We start from the raw sequence: 16456 nt of genomic DNA on the forward strand, positions 1-16456 counted from the left end.
CTGACTGAAGCCATGAGAAGTAATAAAGACCTCTAGTAAAGATAATGCAATGGGTAAATGCCTAGTACTATTGTATTTTTGGTTTGTAACCACTTTTTACTTTCTAAGAGATATATAAGAAAAATGCTTAAAATGTAATGAAAAATCAGCGGTTTGATGCAAACGAGCTTGTTATAGATTTAGGATGTTAAATTTCAGCCCCACGGTAACTAAAAAGAAAACACCTGATTTGTTTCCTGGAGTCTGCCCACGCAAAAAGAAAAAAAAAATATCTGAGACTATGCAGGTTCATAGAGACAAAGATTAGAGTGCAGGTGGGGGTGGTACAACCGTGGCTCAGTGGCAGAATTCTCACCTGCCATGCCAGGTTCGATACCTGGAGGCTGCCCATGCCAAAAGAAAAATAAAGAGTACAGGTGGCCAATGCAGGGGAGGGGAAGTGGGTGAGCAGGGGGAATGGGGAAATTAAAATTATGGGTGTAGGGTGTCTGTTTGAGGAGATATGTAAGTTTTGTTAATGGAAAGAGATGACTACTGCAACACTGTGAACATGATGAATCCCACTGAACTTGCATGCGAATGGCTGAGATGGGTATGTTTATGTTGCATACATGCTCTTTAAAAAAGGAAAGAGTAATTAAAGAAAATAGCATGTGACCCTAGTAGGGACCTGACAAGGGAGGATAAAAGGTTGAAAGGGCGTTACTGGGATTTATGAAAAAATTGAAATATAGACCATAAGCTTTTCAATGTTAAAGTTCTTTAACTTGATAACTGCACATAGTAAATATCTTTGTTCTCAGGAAATGTATATGACAGTATTAAGTGTTCAACGAGCATGTCAACAACCTACACTCAAGTGTTCAGAAAATGGATTAATAAACAGAAAGATGGATACAGGCAGACGAATATATAGACAGATGAATAGATATGGACTGGTATGACAAATGTGGCAAAATATTAAAATTGGTGGATATAGGTATCTGGGAGGTTAGGAAGGGTTTGCTTGAGTTCTCTGTATGGAGTTTGCATTATTTTCGTAATAACTGTCTTACAAGTTCAAAAGTATTTCAAAATAAAAAGCTTCAAAAACATAATATGCGTAGAAAAAGAAAGCTCCCCCCTTCAATACCAAAATATTAACAAAAGGATGACTTGATGGTGGATTACAGGCAAGCTCTTCCTTCTCTTTTGTCCCCCCTCAAATCTCCTAAAATAAGTATATAATTTTTCTAACAGACTAGCAAAATGTATCAACTTCATTCAAAAGCAAAATAAAATGAACTTAATATGACAATATTACAGAAATAACAAAAGAAAATTGATAGCATCACCAAATACAATTAACATTTTTATGAACCCAGAAGCCTCATATTGAAATAATTTCAAACTCACAGGACAGTTGCAAAAATATGCAAACCCTATACAGAGAACTCGAACACGCCACCCCCTCCCAGTTACACAAGTTTAACATTTTGCTACCTTTGCCAAATATGTCCCTCCCTCCTTCTCTCTCTTCCATATTTATCTTCTCAATAGTTGAGAGCAAGTTGTATACATCATACTCCTCCTTGAACACATAATATTTCTATGTACATTTTATACTAAACCTTAAGAGTGGTAATTATGTTCAAGAATGCTAGCATTGATCTAAATCTTACATTCTATTTTCCAAGTTTTTCTATGCCCAATAATGTCCTTTTGAGACTTTTCTCCTCTCTTCTTAGATCCTATCCAGGATCAGGTATTGCATTTAATTGTAATGATCTCTTTAGTTTCTCTCTTTTTTTTTAAATCATGGAAACTTAAATGTAACATAAATCTTCCTATCCTAACCCGCCCAAGCATACCATTCAGTATTACATTCACAATGTTGCAGTACCTCCACCACTATGCATTAGTGGAACTTTCCTCTCATTCCAAACAGAAACTCTACACTCATTTTGCATTAACTCCCCTCTAACCCTGTCCCCTACTCCTGGTAGCCTACATTCAACTTTCTGTCTCTACAAGTTTGCATATGTTCTGATATTTTCTTGTGGTTATTACGGGGCTTAAATTTAACACCTTAAATCTATAACAATCTCATTTGCTTTGATACCATCTAACTTCAGTAGTACATACAGACTATGTTCCTATAACCCTTTGCCCCTCTATTTTATGTAGTTCTTGTCACAAATTACATGTTTATACATTGAGTCTTATATGCCTAATTTATCCCTTACATTTTGTGCTTTTGCCTTTTAGATCCTATAGGAAATAAAAAGTAGAGTTAGAAACCAGAAATAAAATAGCATTGGTATTTACCTATGTCATTATATTTTTCTGGAGACTTTTATGGCTTTGTGTGGTTTTAATCATTTCTTATATGGTGGACCTTGTGGTGACAAAGTCTCTCAGCTTTTGTTTATCTGGGAATGTCTTAATCTGACCCTCATTTTAATTATTTTCTTCTCCAGACAAAAAAAAAAGCATTTACTATCTAGTAAAACTTTAAAGAAAAACTTCCATGTATTTTTAAAAGAAGAAAAACCATCCAAAGAAGAATGATAAAGAAAAATGATAAACTTAAAAACCTAAACAAACATTAACTATATAAAACATCAGGGATAGAAAAAAAAATCAACTTTAGTAAAAAAAGATGTAAGTCAAAGAGATGGATTTAAATTAATGTCTCAAGATCCTTGTATTATTTGTCACCCTCATCTTTTTTTTTTTGGTATGCTATATGGCAGGGGTCACATTTCATTCTTTTTCCATGTGAGTATCCGTTATTAAAGCACCATTTGTTGAATTTTTTGTTGTTGTTTGGTTTTTGTTTGTTTGTTCTGGGAAGTGCACTGCCACCCTCATTTCTGAAAGAGTTTTGATGCATATAGAATTACTGGTTGGCAAATTTTGCTTTCGGCACTTTAAATATATCTTTCTATTGCCTTCTTGCCTCCATGGTTTCTAATGAGAAACTGGCACATAATTTTATTGAAGCCCCCTTGTATATGTGACATGTTGCCTCTCTTGAGGCTTTCAGAATTCTTTATCTTTGGGATTCAATAGTTGACTATAACATGGTGTAATGCGGGCCTATTTGGGTTTATTCTCTCCAGAATTCACTGAGCATCTTGGATATGTATATTCATGTCTTTTGTTAGATTTTGGAAGTTTTCAGACATTATTTTATTGAGTATGTTCTCTGTTCTTTACTTCCTTCTTCTGGGATTTCCATAATGTGTATACTGGTACACCTGACCGGGCGAACAGGCACCTCAAGGCTCTGTTCAATTTTGTTATTCTTCTTTTTCCTCCTCATACAGAATGATTTCAATAGTCTTATTTTCAAGTTCACTAATTCTTTCTTCTGCCAGCTCCCATTTGTAGGTGACCTCCTCCAGGAAATTTTTAATTTTTGTTACTGTGGTCTTCACTCTGATTTCCTTTCCATAATTCCCATCTCTCTCCTGATATTCTCTTTTTTTGTTCATCTGTCGTTTCTGGATTCCCATTAGTTCTTTGTCCAGGTTTCCCTTTAGCTCTTTAAGCTTATTTAGGATGATTTTTTAACAGTCTTTGGATGTCCAAGATCTGGGCCTCTTCACTGGTGGTTTCTAATGCTTTAACTATCTCCACTGCCTGGGCCATTGCTTCCTGTTTCTTTGTATGTTATGTAATCTTTTGCTTAAACCTAGTCAGGTATTAGAATTTAGACACTGAGGCATCTGTTCTTTAATACTGTATTCAGCTAGTATGACAGAGCTTTTCTTAAATGACAGGAGCTAACAACAACAGAAAAAGGATGAAAATGCAAACATTTTTCCCAGTCTTTTCAGACTGACCTGTGCAAGTACTCTTTCAGAGCGTATTGTGCTGGTTTAAAAGGATGTATGGACCCTAGAAAAGCCATGTTTTCATCAAAATCCCATTTTGTAAAGGCAGAATAATCCTTATTCAATACTGTATGTTTGAATCTGTAATCAGATCATCTCCCCGGAGATGTAACCCAATCAAGAGTGGTTGTTAAACTGGATTAGAGGAGATGTGTCTCCACCCACTTGGGTGGGTCTTGATTAGTTTCTGGAGTCCTATAAAAAAGGAAACATTTTGGAGAATGAGAGAGATTCAGAGAGAGAGTCAGAGACAGCAGAGCAGAATGACATAGTCACGAGAAGCAGAGCCTACCAGTAAGCAACCTTTGGAGATAAAGACGGAAAATGCCTCCTGGGGGGCTTCATGAAACAGGAAGCCAGGAGAAGAAGCTAGCAGATGAAGCTGTGTTTGCCATGTGCCCTTCCAGATGAGAGAGGAACCCTGACTGTGTTCACCATGTGCCTTTCCAGATGAGAGAGAAACTGACTGTGTTCACCATGTGCCCTTTCACATGAGAGAGAAACCCTGAACTCCATCAGCCTTCTTGAACCAAGGTATCTTTCCCTGGATGCCTTAAATTGGACATTTATATAGACTTGTTTTAACTGGGACATTTTCTTAGCCTTAGAACTGTAAACTAGCAACTTATTAAACTCCCCTTTTTAAAAGCCATTCCATTTCTGGTATATTGCATTCTGGCAGCTAGCAAACTAGAATACTTATCCATGAAAATAGCTTAGAGAATAGCTTTAGGCCAAAGTGTAAGAGTCTCTCTGGTCCTTTCTGCACATGTGTTATCTTATCTTGGGCTTGCATCTGTGGGCCAAGGAACTCTCCCAGTTACATAGTTAGCAATGTTCTCTCTTCCCCAGGAAATAGTTTCCTCATGGTCGTGGACACTGCACTGCACACATGTCCTACATCCAGCAATCCCTTGTCCCAGGCAAGCAGTATATGACTGCTCTCCCATAGTGTTCTCTGCAGGGTAGCTTCAGGGCAAGTTCTGGGACAGCAAGTCCCTTAGGCTACCACCAGACATACTGGACCAAACATACAGGCTCCCAATATAAGCTCTATGGGTACTCTGCTTCCTCCAGAACCAGGAACAGGAATCTGCACTGGGAGGGCAGGCTGGCTCTATGCTGAGCTACTGGGGGTGGGGGTGGGGGGGAAGGCCAGGCAGGGCACCACAAGATACTACCACTTTTTCTTCCCCGACAAAATGCAACAGAAGTTTATTTCTTATTCATATAATAGTCTAGGGTCAGTGTCAAATTGGTGGATGTGGGGGTTTGGGCATCTAAGCTCCTTGCCTTGTGGTTCTAGGGTCTTTAACCAAGGAAAACAGAAAGAGAGGATGATATGCTTCTTAAAGGCTTTTAAGTGACTGGATACAAAAGTGTTAGAAGGGCTGGAGGAACAAAATGCACCCCATAACGTCAATGCCCTTTTTCAACATGAAGATGTTAGAATGGTCATTGTTCAAATATCATTAAAGATTGGGAGAAGGATCAAAGGAGAAGGAGGAGTTGTAATAGAGAAGATAGGATTTAACAAATGAGCATGACTATATTATATAGATATTTGTTTTTAGTTTCCAGTGCCTTAGAGTAGCTAGAAGGAAAAACCTGAAATTGTGGAGCCATAACCTATACCACACTTCAAAATTTGTTCTATAACTACCTTTTAAAATGTACTGTAAATTTATTGTGTTTTTTTGTATATATATTTCACAATAACAAATGTTAAGAAAAAAAGCAAGGGAATGGTTAGAGCTTTTAAAAAAATTCCATCAAAAATGATTAAAATACATTAAAGAAATTGTATATAAAGGGAATATTTAAATATTTAAAAATTCAGGGATATTTAAAAAATATGCTGAGTATACGACTGTGAGACACAATTACTAATCTGCCTCTCCTCCCAACAGGGCAGCAACAACTAATTTAAAAAACAATTTTAAAAGAAAAATAAAGCTTTACCTTTTTAAGATAAGAATCAAATGTCAACTGTTCAGATGTCAGATGTAGAAAAGAACAGCAACTGAACTGATACTATTTTAAAAATCTAGCTGAGGTTATTAACTACAGGAAGGAGGATTGTTTACCCTGGACCTTGTTCTTTATAGTCTTCCTAGAATAAGCAAAGAGGGTACATAGACTTACCAGTCAGCACTGTTTTGGCAGATGGGTCTGCTAAATCTAATGCTGTCCTTCCATCTGTATTTCTGATGGTTGGCTCTGCTCCATGCTGTAAGAGCACTGAAAAATAGCAATATCATCTTTCAAAATGGTAACCTTGGCAATGTGATTTTAGCAAATCATTTTCTCAAAAATTCTGGTCCACAAAGAGTCTCACAGTTGTTTAAAGACTCTTCATAGCCCAATGATATGGTTGCTATATTTTAAAGATAAGAATATTTCAAATATTCTATTATTTAATGCATGAAATTGAGACATTAATAACTTTCTTCTACATTCAATGCCAGTTTTTCCTTTGCTATTTTATACAGTTGGTGATAAGTGACTAAGGACAGATAAGTATATAAGGAAAGAAAAGGCAAGTTGAAAGCTTGTTTTCTTATTCTATCACACTCCAAAACAATACTGTCTATGTTAGAAAGACTGTTCCATCATGATTGAAATGAGATTTCTAAAGCTATGGAGAGCCCACAAATAGGGAACTGTGGAATTAAAAACAACAAGAACAACCTAAAAAAAACCCACTGGTCTTTCTTAAAGAAGAAAAACAACAACAACAACAATAAAACTTGGTAGTTTCCTTAGACTTTCAATAACTATTGTAAGCCCATCAGTCATCATCTCCCCATAATTCAAGAATGTGGAATAAATTAATCAAAAGGAGGAGACTGCTCAGATTTGCCCATTAATGAAACCATATAGCACACACTGCACTTTAACAGCAAAGTAAACTAGTCTGAGAAGCAGACTGGTACATTTAAAACCAAGGTGTGAATAACTCCTTACTAGAACAACTTTTCTTCAGAAAAATCTTAACATAGAGATACATGAATAAGGGTTACCAGCTGAGTACTGGTTGTTTTTTTTTTAAGGTTAATTACATTGAATTTTGAGGTAAAAACAAATTTTCTCTATAAAGCTAATAAATCCCAAATCAAAATTATTATATTATAACCCAAAGCACATGTACTGGTTTGAAAGGATGCATGTACCCTAGAAAAGCCATGTTTTGATCCTAATCCCATTATATAAAGGCAGCCTTATTTTAATTTCTTTTAATCCCTATTCAGTACTGTATGTTGGAAACTTTAATTAGCTTATCTCTATGGAGACGTGACTCAATCAGTGTGGATATTAAACTTGATTAGATAGAGACATGTCTCCACCCAGTCTATGTGGGCCTTGATTGTTTTACTAGAATCCTTTAAAAGAAGAAGCACTTTGGAAAAAGCTATAGAACAACATGAGAGAGAGCCACAAGATTCTGAGAGAGCAGAGAACGCTGTAGAACCATGAAGCAGAGACTTTGCCATCCCAGTGACTTTTGGAAATGAAGAAGGAAAATGCCTCCTGCGAAGCTGGAGAGGAAGCTAGCAGATGACGTGTTTGCCATGTGCCTTTCCAAATGAGAGAGAAACGCTGACTGCGTTTGCCATGTGCCCTTCCACTTGAGAGAAACCCTGAACTTCAACAGCCTTATTGAATCAAGTAATCTGTCCCTGGATACCTTAGTTTGGACATTTCTATAGACTTGTTTTAATTGGGACATTTTCTTGGCCTTAGAAATGTAAACTAGCAACTTACTAAATTTCCCTTTTTAAAAGCCATTCCATTTCTGGTATATTGCATTCTGGCAGTTAGCAAACTAGAATAGCACATGAAAAGAAAAATCTTGGGCTACTGTTATTTGTTATATAAAGATGTTCTATAACACTCTATAAAAAAGGTGCTAAAGGAAGACAGACAAATATACACTGAAAGGGAAGCTCAGCTCCTATTTCTTAAAACGGTTAAGGTCAATTCCACTCTACTTCTATCTATACCTTTGCTAACAGAATTAATATTTGAGCCACAAATGTGAGCCACATATGTCATTTTTAATTTCCTAGTAGCTTCATTAAAAAAAAATAAAAACAGGTGAAATTAATTTAGCATAATTTAATCCAATAATAACAAAATTGTCATTTTAACTTTTATATCTTAATCAATATAAAATTATTAATATGATAGTTTACATCTTTTTTCATACTAAGTCTTAGAAATCTGATATGTATTTTATCCTTATGGCACATCTCAATTAGGACTAGCCACATTATAAATACTCAACAGCCATATGTGACTAGGAGCTATTGTATTGGACAGTACAACCTAGAACTATATTTAGAAAACCTTACATGATTAAACCAGGCATTTGTATGTCTAGGATTCTGAGGTACCAGGAAAGAGTTAAGTGACCCAAGAGATTTGTGCAGAGGGTAACAGCAATATAAGATACAAAGGAAAAGAGAACTGGGCAGAGAGGTAATTACATTAACTAGGTAATATGCTCTAAATCTTTATAAATATCTACTTTAAGCTGATTTGAACAGCAATTTGGGATTCTGGGGGGAGGAGGCAATGTAAGAATGGCTTTGAGCCTTGGACTTTTCCCGTTACACAGATGCTAGCTTTCTAGTTGTCTCAAAGATTTCAGCTGCTTTGGCACTAGGGAATAAGAGAGTTAGGGTAGCATGAATTCAAAATCCCTTACTCTGTTAGGTCTAGAAAAGTTAAGTAATTTGTTTGTTAATGGAAATTCTCAAAGATAATTTTCTGGCATAGTGATCGACCTGTCAGGCAAATCCTATCTCTTCTGCTAGTTCCAGTATTCTAAATGACTTGTAGTTTTTCCTTCAAATCCTTCTAGTTCTATTCCTGTACAACCACCCTAGTTTGTGACCTCATCATTTCTCACCCGGACTATTCCACAGTTCCCTAATTAGTGTTCCTGATGCCATCTATCCTACACAGCCCTTTACCAGATTATTCTATCTAAAATATATACTCTCATAATTCTGTTTGCCTACTCAAAAATGCCTCCACAATGCCTATATAATAATATAATTTTCTTATTGAAAGTTGGAGGTTTGCAGGCAGAGTCTTTGCCCGCCATGCCGGAGACCCAGGTTCAATTCCTGGTGTCTGCCTATGCAAAAAACAAAACAAAACAAACAAAAAAAAAATTGTAGGTTTACAGAAAAATTATGCAGAAAATAGTTCCCACATGCTCCCTCCTATCATTAACATCTTGAACTAGTGTGCTAACATTGTTACAAATATAAGTGTTATTATAATTGTACTATTAATGATAGTCCATGTTTTATATTAGGGTTCACTGTTTTGTTGTACAGTCCTATAGTTTTTTTTAAAAATTATTTTATTTTTATTTTAAATTTTTTCTACCTAATAAAAATCAAGCTCCTTGACTTAGAATTCAAAGCCCTTTTTAAAGTAATCCCTACCTATTTTTTCATCCTTCCTTCACTACTCCCTGGAAAGATTCAGGAAATATTTTCCTGATACTTGTCTGGACTTGGTTTCACATAAGTCACTGCACTTAATCCTCATAATACTCTGCTCATTTCCATGACTATGACCTGGTTCTCTATGTGTCCTAGAAGTTTCTAGAGATTAGGAACTTTGTACTTGTTCTCCAAAAAAAGTGAGCTCAGAGCCATACACCAAAGGGAAATCAATAAGTAATGGTTAGATTAAATAAATCATGAAGGGTCCTTAAATGTTTAAATTCAACCTGGCAGAATTTTAGCTCATTAACAAATGAATTCAGATTCAGATTAGTTACAAACTACTTCAGGAAAATACTGAAAAGTAAACAGTCTTACCGATGCAAACATCAATCTTTCCTTTAATTGCAGCCTCATGGAGGGGTGTATAATTCCAATTATCACGAGCATTTGGGTCTGCACCATGTCGCAAAAGGAGATTGACTACTTCAGCATGACCGAAGGAGCATGCATTATGAAGAGGAATAAGTCCCCCATCATCACGTGCCTGGACATTAGCACCATTCTGTAGCAAATATTCAACTACATCTTTCCTCCCAAAACCTAGAAGAAAAATTATCCACATTTAAGTTCTCCAAACACAATATAGCAAATCAGAATCATTAAGTAAAAGCCATATTAAAATGTTTTGAGATGAAAAACAACAGGTTCAACAATTAAAATTCACTGATGAAAAAGTGATCTAAAATGTTTCACTGACTAATCTTAATAAGAAAGCCAAAGAGTGTCTCTAATTGCTTAGGTGAACTACTAACTTCACAGAAAGACTTTGAAATAAGTGCCTGAAAGCCCAGAGTTTGAATGTTTCCCACTCTACATACCATTTCTAATTGCAAATACAGAGTTTTACGTACCTAATGTGTATACATTTTCAGATGTTCAAAATATGTAACTAAAATGACAAAACTAACTTTTGCCTGAGCCCCTTTCTCATATTTATCACATAATATGTTTCTACTAAACTAAGGAAATGGTGAAATAGCAATAAAAACAGATTTGCTTACATCTTATATTTGTCTATGTGAATATACAAAGAGGTGACCTAGACCAAAGTGAGAATTCTTCAAAGGAGCCTGTATTCTGCCACTTGCATGACAGGAGCAACTTCTTTCCAGGTAGGAGGATACATCCCACAGCTCTGCTGCAAATGCCCTCTCCCCCCACATCAAACTAAACAAAAAAGTTCTGATAAATCATCTATACTGGCTTACAAATTAAACTTTAGTACCAGTAAGTTTCAATCTTTTACCAATCCCAGTTATTAGCACTTAAAATCTTTTTTATAGCTAATTGTGAAATGAAAAGGATTTCAGCATGTTAAAGCAGATGAGGAGGAATATGTGTTTTGGGGAAGGAGAAAAGGACCTTCTTACTCATCCAAAATTTCACAAGGATATTCTTAAAATCACCAAGCCTTGATATAGTCCTTTTAAGAAGACTAGAGTAGGAGTGGAGAGAGAGAGCAAAGGTATAGTCTTTCAAGCTTGATACCTGGGGTTGCAGTTACAGGAGGAGTTAAAGACCTTTGAAGAGATTGTTGGGTTTTTTTTTTTTGTTTTTAGTTTTAATAGTGCTTTGGACTCTGCGGATACAAAGATACAAAGATATTCATCTCCCTACACACAAAGAGCTCACAATCTAAGATGTGGATAAACAGGTAAGAGCCAGTAATTGCAATACAATATAACTGCTACAATAGAGATATATATAAAGTACTAGTATAACTCAAAGAAGGGAATACTGAATTGGGGGAAAGCAGAGAATGAGGACTATTGAAGAAGAGAGTCCAGAGGTGACACCTGAGCTAAATTTACAGAACAATTAAGTGAAGGATTATTAAGTGAAGGAGGAAATAGGTAAATTAGAAGGGATTATTACACGAATAATGAGAAAGTTGGGGGGGGGGTACCAAGCAAGGGAAGGGCATTCAAGTCCAAGTAGAGGAAATAAAACACACATAGGCAAAGGGGAATGAAAGCACAAATAATTTATAATAGGAAGCAGAACGCCAAGGTAGGATGTACTGGTTTGAAAAGATAACGTACCCTAGAAAAGCTGTTTTAATCCTGATCCATCTTGTGGAAGCAGCCGTTTTGTTTAATCCTTATTCTTTACTGTAGACTGTAACTTGATTAGTTAATTCCACAGAGATGTGACTCACCCAATTGTGGGTATTAACTTTCTTTCTTTCTTTCTTTCTTTTTTTTTTTGCAGGGGCAGTACCGGGAATTGAACCCAGGTCTCCGGCATGGCAGGCGAGAACTCTGCCAATGAGCCACCCATTGCCCACCTGGGGAATTAACTTGTTTAAAGGGAGATGTGACTCCACCCATTCCAGGTGGGTCTTGATTAGTTGACTGGAAGCCTTTAAAAGAGGAAGCATTTTGGAAAAAGCTTGAGAGCCACAGGAGAGCCAAAAGAGAGCCAAAAGAGAGCCACGAGAGCCATGAGAGCCCACACAGTCAGAGACCTTTGGAGACAAAGGCGGCAAATGCCCCGGGAGAGCTTCATGAAACAAGAAGCTTGGAGAGAAAGCTAGCAGACATCGCCATGTGCCTTTCCAGTTGAGAGAGAAATCCTGAACTTCATCAGCCTTTCTTGAGTGAAGGTAACCTCTTGTTGGTAACTTAATTTGGACATTTTTGTAGACTGCTTTAATTGGGACAATTTCATGGCCTAGAACTGTGAGCTTGCAACTTAATAAATTCCCCCTTTTAAAAGCTGTTCTGCTTCTTGTATACTGCATTCCAGCAACTAGCAAACTAGAACATAGGCTAATGTCAGATCAGGAAGAACCTTGTATATCATGCTAAAGCTGATGGGCCTTTTCCCTTAAACTGGTGTTTTTCACTGTTTTCAAGCAGCAGATATGAAATTGTACATAGGATTTCAATTTATACCATGTTCAAAACTGCTAAATACCCAAATGCATCACACATAGTTGGTATTCACAGAGTTGCAAATTCACTGAACTGAATTAATTCAAATAACTATTCTGGTTGAATCTTCCTCTCCTTCACAAAGAACCAAAAGTAGATATTTCTCTATCCCTGATATACCTCTTAGAAAAAGTTTGAAAAATACCATTACAACACATCAGTAGCCATGAGTCCATTATTTTGCTTTTTTAGAGAGATCACCTTGGAAATAGTGTGGATAAATGAATTGACTAGAGAGAGATGGGAGCTAGATATATACTTAAGAATTTAGATAGCTAATGCAAGAGTTCATATGAGAAATGATGACAACCAAAATGAAAGTGAATTTGGTAGTTAGGATAGCTTACAATCACATAGTTCATGTGAATAAGATAAGTAATATTCACATGGTTAGTAAAAAGGGGGTACTGTCTAGTCTTCCTTCCATCTCTATGCCCAGTCTCCCAGTTCCCTTCCTTCTGATTAGTTTCTTTGCATATATTTCCAAAATTATTTTATGAATATACATGCAAATACCTATTAATATTTATTTTAAAAAAACTATTCAGCATTTTTCTTTTTAAATTCTAAAAATTTCCTAGATATCATTTCTAGTACATAAAGAAGCTCCTCAATCCTGCTTGTGGCTGCACAGTATTTTATTGGTTGGAAGTCCCACAGTCTAAACAGTTCCTTTCTCACAAACAGACTGCTGTTTCCAATCTTTTGATACTGAACACAATGCTGCCAGGAGGAACTAATGAGAGAATTAGAAGAGAAAAATTAACAGGAATTAGATGACTTTCTTAATTTGGAGAAAAGAGAGAAGGGATGAGGATGACAGTCAGATTTCTGAGATACAGAAAAAAACAGGAGTTTTTATGGAATAAGAAAAGTTGTTTTTATAACTTTGTTTGAGATGTCTGTGGGACAAATGTCCATTAAGTAGAGGGTTTTGTGGTCACTGCAGCTCAGGAAACCAGTCTAGACTGGAAACACACACTTTTTTTTGGTATGCTGTATGGTAGGGGGTCACATTTCATTCTTTTTTTCATGTAACTATCCCATTATTGTAGCAACATTTGTTGAATTTCTTTTTTTGGCGGTGGAAGTGCATAGGTCGGAAATCGAACCCGGGTCTCCTGCACAGCAGGTGAGAATTCTATCACTGAACTATCCTTACACCCTCTTGGAAACATACATTTTGAAGTCATTACCGTAAAGATGGTATTTGAAGCTGTGTATGAAGATGAACGAAGTTGACCAGAGACTATTAATTTTCTACCCGCTTTGTTGAAAGAAGTGTACTTTTTATCAAGGAGCAATCTCTTCTTACCTTGCACACTTTAGTACCTTTTCTGAAGGTCCCTGATCCTCTTGCCACCACACTCCTACCATTAATCTCTCCCTCTCTACCACATCATTACTAACAGTAAACATGTCCTAATCCCATTTTATAAAAAATATTCTCCCAGAACATTTTTATGTTTCTGCTCTCCTGCATAACCAAATCTCTAAAAGTTGTCCCCAATTCTTTTCTATCTTATTCACTCTTCTCCCAAATCCAATCTGACTTCTTTCTCAAAGGTTACCTACAATCTACATACTGCCAAATCCAAAGTGCATATTTCTGACATTTGATAAAAACTCTCAGTAATATTCGATAACTGACCACTCCTCCCTTCCTGAAAACACTCTTCCCAAGCTTCTGTGACATCTCACTCTCCTGGTTTACTCCCTCCTTCCTGAAACATTCTCTCCCAAATACCAGGACATATCACTTTCCTGGTTTTCCTCCTGTTTCATTCATTCATTTAACAAATGATCATTTATTATGTGCTAGATGCTCTTCTCGGTAACTGATACACTATTGGGAAAAAAAAGAGCAAATCCCTTGGAAACGGGAGAGATGGCCAACAAATATAAAAAATAAGAATGTTAGAATGTTATTAGAAAAAGAAGAGCAGAATAAGGAGTGATCAGCATGTGCATGTGTGGGGAGGGGGTGGGTAGCTATGTTAAATAGGGCAGTCACCCCACTGAGACGATGACATTTGATCAAAGATTTGAAGAAAATGAGGAAGTCAGCCTCACTGGCCAACAGTAAGGAGACCAGAGTAGCAGGAACAAAGTGAGAAATAGTTAAAAGTAGGAGATGAAGTTAGAAATATCAAGGACCAGGTAGAAAGTCTTGGGAGCCACTGTAAAAATATTGGCTTTTTTTCCTCTAAGGAAAATGGAGAGTCACTGAAGGATTTTGCACTGATGAGTGCAGATTTCAAAAGCAGCCTGTCTGCTGTGTTGAGACTAGACAGTAGGGGGTTATGGGTAGGAGTACGTGAGAAATTATATGATAGTTTGGGTCAGGTGGTACTGGTTGGAGTAATGGTAAGTGGTAGACTGGATACTTTGAAGGTAGATCCAACAGAAAGGTGGGGTGGAAGAAAACAGAGAGGGAGAAGAGGGAGGAGGGGAAAAAGGGAGATAGAGAGAAAGAAGTTACAGATGACCCCAAGGTTTTTTGACTGAGTAATGGAGGAGTGGAAGTGCCATCAACTGACATGGGGAAGGCTACAGATTAAACAGACTTGTGGGAGAAGATGAGTTTAAGTTTTGGACATGTCATACCTCACTGGGGGCTTTTTGCTTCCTCTACCAAATTTCTAAAATGCTGGGATTCCTCAAGACTCAGTTCTCCACCCTCTTTTCCCTTCTCAAGTGATCTTATCTATATCTATGGCTTTAGATGCTACCTGAGACATACAATCCCCAAATTTAAATCTCTAGGCTAGACTTCTCCCAGGTTGAATTTCAGACTCTTACTGGACAGATCTTCCCCTGGATATTTGAAAGGCATTTCAAACTCCTAATCCAACCACCAGTACCTCCAGCTTGGACTACTGCAACAGTCTCCTATGCAGGCAGGCTCTCAAGTCCACTTTTGTCCCCAATGACCTTTTAAAAACAGTATACCTCTGTTTAAAGTAATTTATTGGTTTCCTACTGATGCTCTCAGAATAAAATTCACTCTGCTTGTGACCTACAAAGTTCCTTGCATGAGCTTGCCCTCACCTACTTCTCTAGGACTCATTTCATACCAATCTTTCCTTTCCCAACTATGATCTAGCTTTCCTTCAATTCATTAAGTATGTAAAAAAATGCTTCAGGGACTTGGTTCATGCTGCCTTTCTGCTTAGAATGTTTTTCTCTTGCTCTTTTTATCCCATGCCTTTACTCACTGTTAAATCTGTTTAAATGTTACAAGCTTAAGGAGGTCATCCCTGATCGCTCTATCTAAAACAGCCCATTGAGCCCACCCACATTATTTTCTATCTTAACACTAGCTATTTCTTTAGTCTCTTTCCCCATATCCCAGTAGAAAACAAACTTGCTTTTATAAAAGCAGAGATTTTTGTCTCTGCTGTTCACAGCAGTATCCCCTGGCACTTATCAAAATTTGTAATTAATGCTTACTTATCTCTGGGACTGTTATGTTCCATAAAGGGCAGTAGCCATGCCTATCTTAGTTTTACTTCCCCAGTATCCTTCACATAGCAATATGTTGATAAACATTTGCTGAATTAACACATCATGGTATGAGAAAAGGAGACAGAATTAAAACTAACGAAGAATGGCACTGCAGAAGCCAAGTAGGAAAATTTTAAAGAGGGAAAAGTCAAACCTATTATAACTACACCAGGACTCAAGTCTTCCTTATCACTGCCCAGAGGATGCAAGAAGCCCCCATGAGGAAATGCTTTCAGGACTTCTTAAATAGGAGAGTAAGAGAAAAGGAATCAGAATAAAGAAAACTGAGTAAAAGTACTTGTCTCCTTCCAAAGTTATTTGATGTACCAAGCACTTTTAGAAGAAGCATCACAATCAGTGTAATTAGCCTAGTTGAGGTAATCAAAATGGTGACTCACAAGCTAACTCTACCAAAAAAAGAGAATTAGGTGGAAACAGAAACAGCCCAGAAATTGAACATCTATTTGTCACAACAGAGTGTCAACTACAAAGATGGTTGTTCTACAGGGTTAGTGATTAGCTGAAGAAAGATCAAGTGTATCCTTTTGTCAAAATATCACTGGGAAAAGAAGACAGTTGCTTAATTGTAGAGAGAGATTCAACA

General features: G+C 36.8%; 1 protein-coding gene across 2 annotated transcripts in view; it reads right to left on the reverse strand.

The window, feature by feature from the left end:
- TNKS2 (tankyrase 2) overlaps nucleotides 1-16456 on the reverse strand; it is a 72345-nt gene that overhangs the window by 50135 nt on the left and 5754 nt on the right. For both annotated transcript variants that reach the window (XM_077125453.1, XM_077125452.1), the window contains exons 2-3: nucleotides 9725-9949; nucleotides 6027-6122 (exon numbers count right to left, since the gene is read on the reverse strand). In XM_077125453.1, the coding sequence (XP_076981568.1) occupies nucleotides 6027-6122; nucleotides 9725-9949 (321 nt within the window). The remainder of the gene's footprint in view (nucleotides 1-6026; nucleotides 6123-9724; nucleotides 9950-16456) is intronic.

The sequence above is a fragment of the Tamandua tetradactyla genome, chromosome 13 (assembly GCF_023851605.1).
Source record: "Tamandua tetradactyla isolate mTamTet1 chromosome 13, mTamTet1.pri, whole genome shotgun sequence".
NCBI lineage: Eukaryota > Metazoa > Chordata > Mammalia > Pilosa > Myrmecophagidae > Tamandua > Tamandua tetradactyla.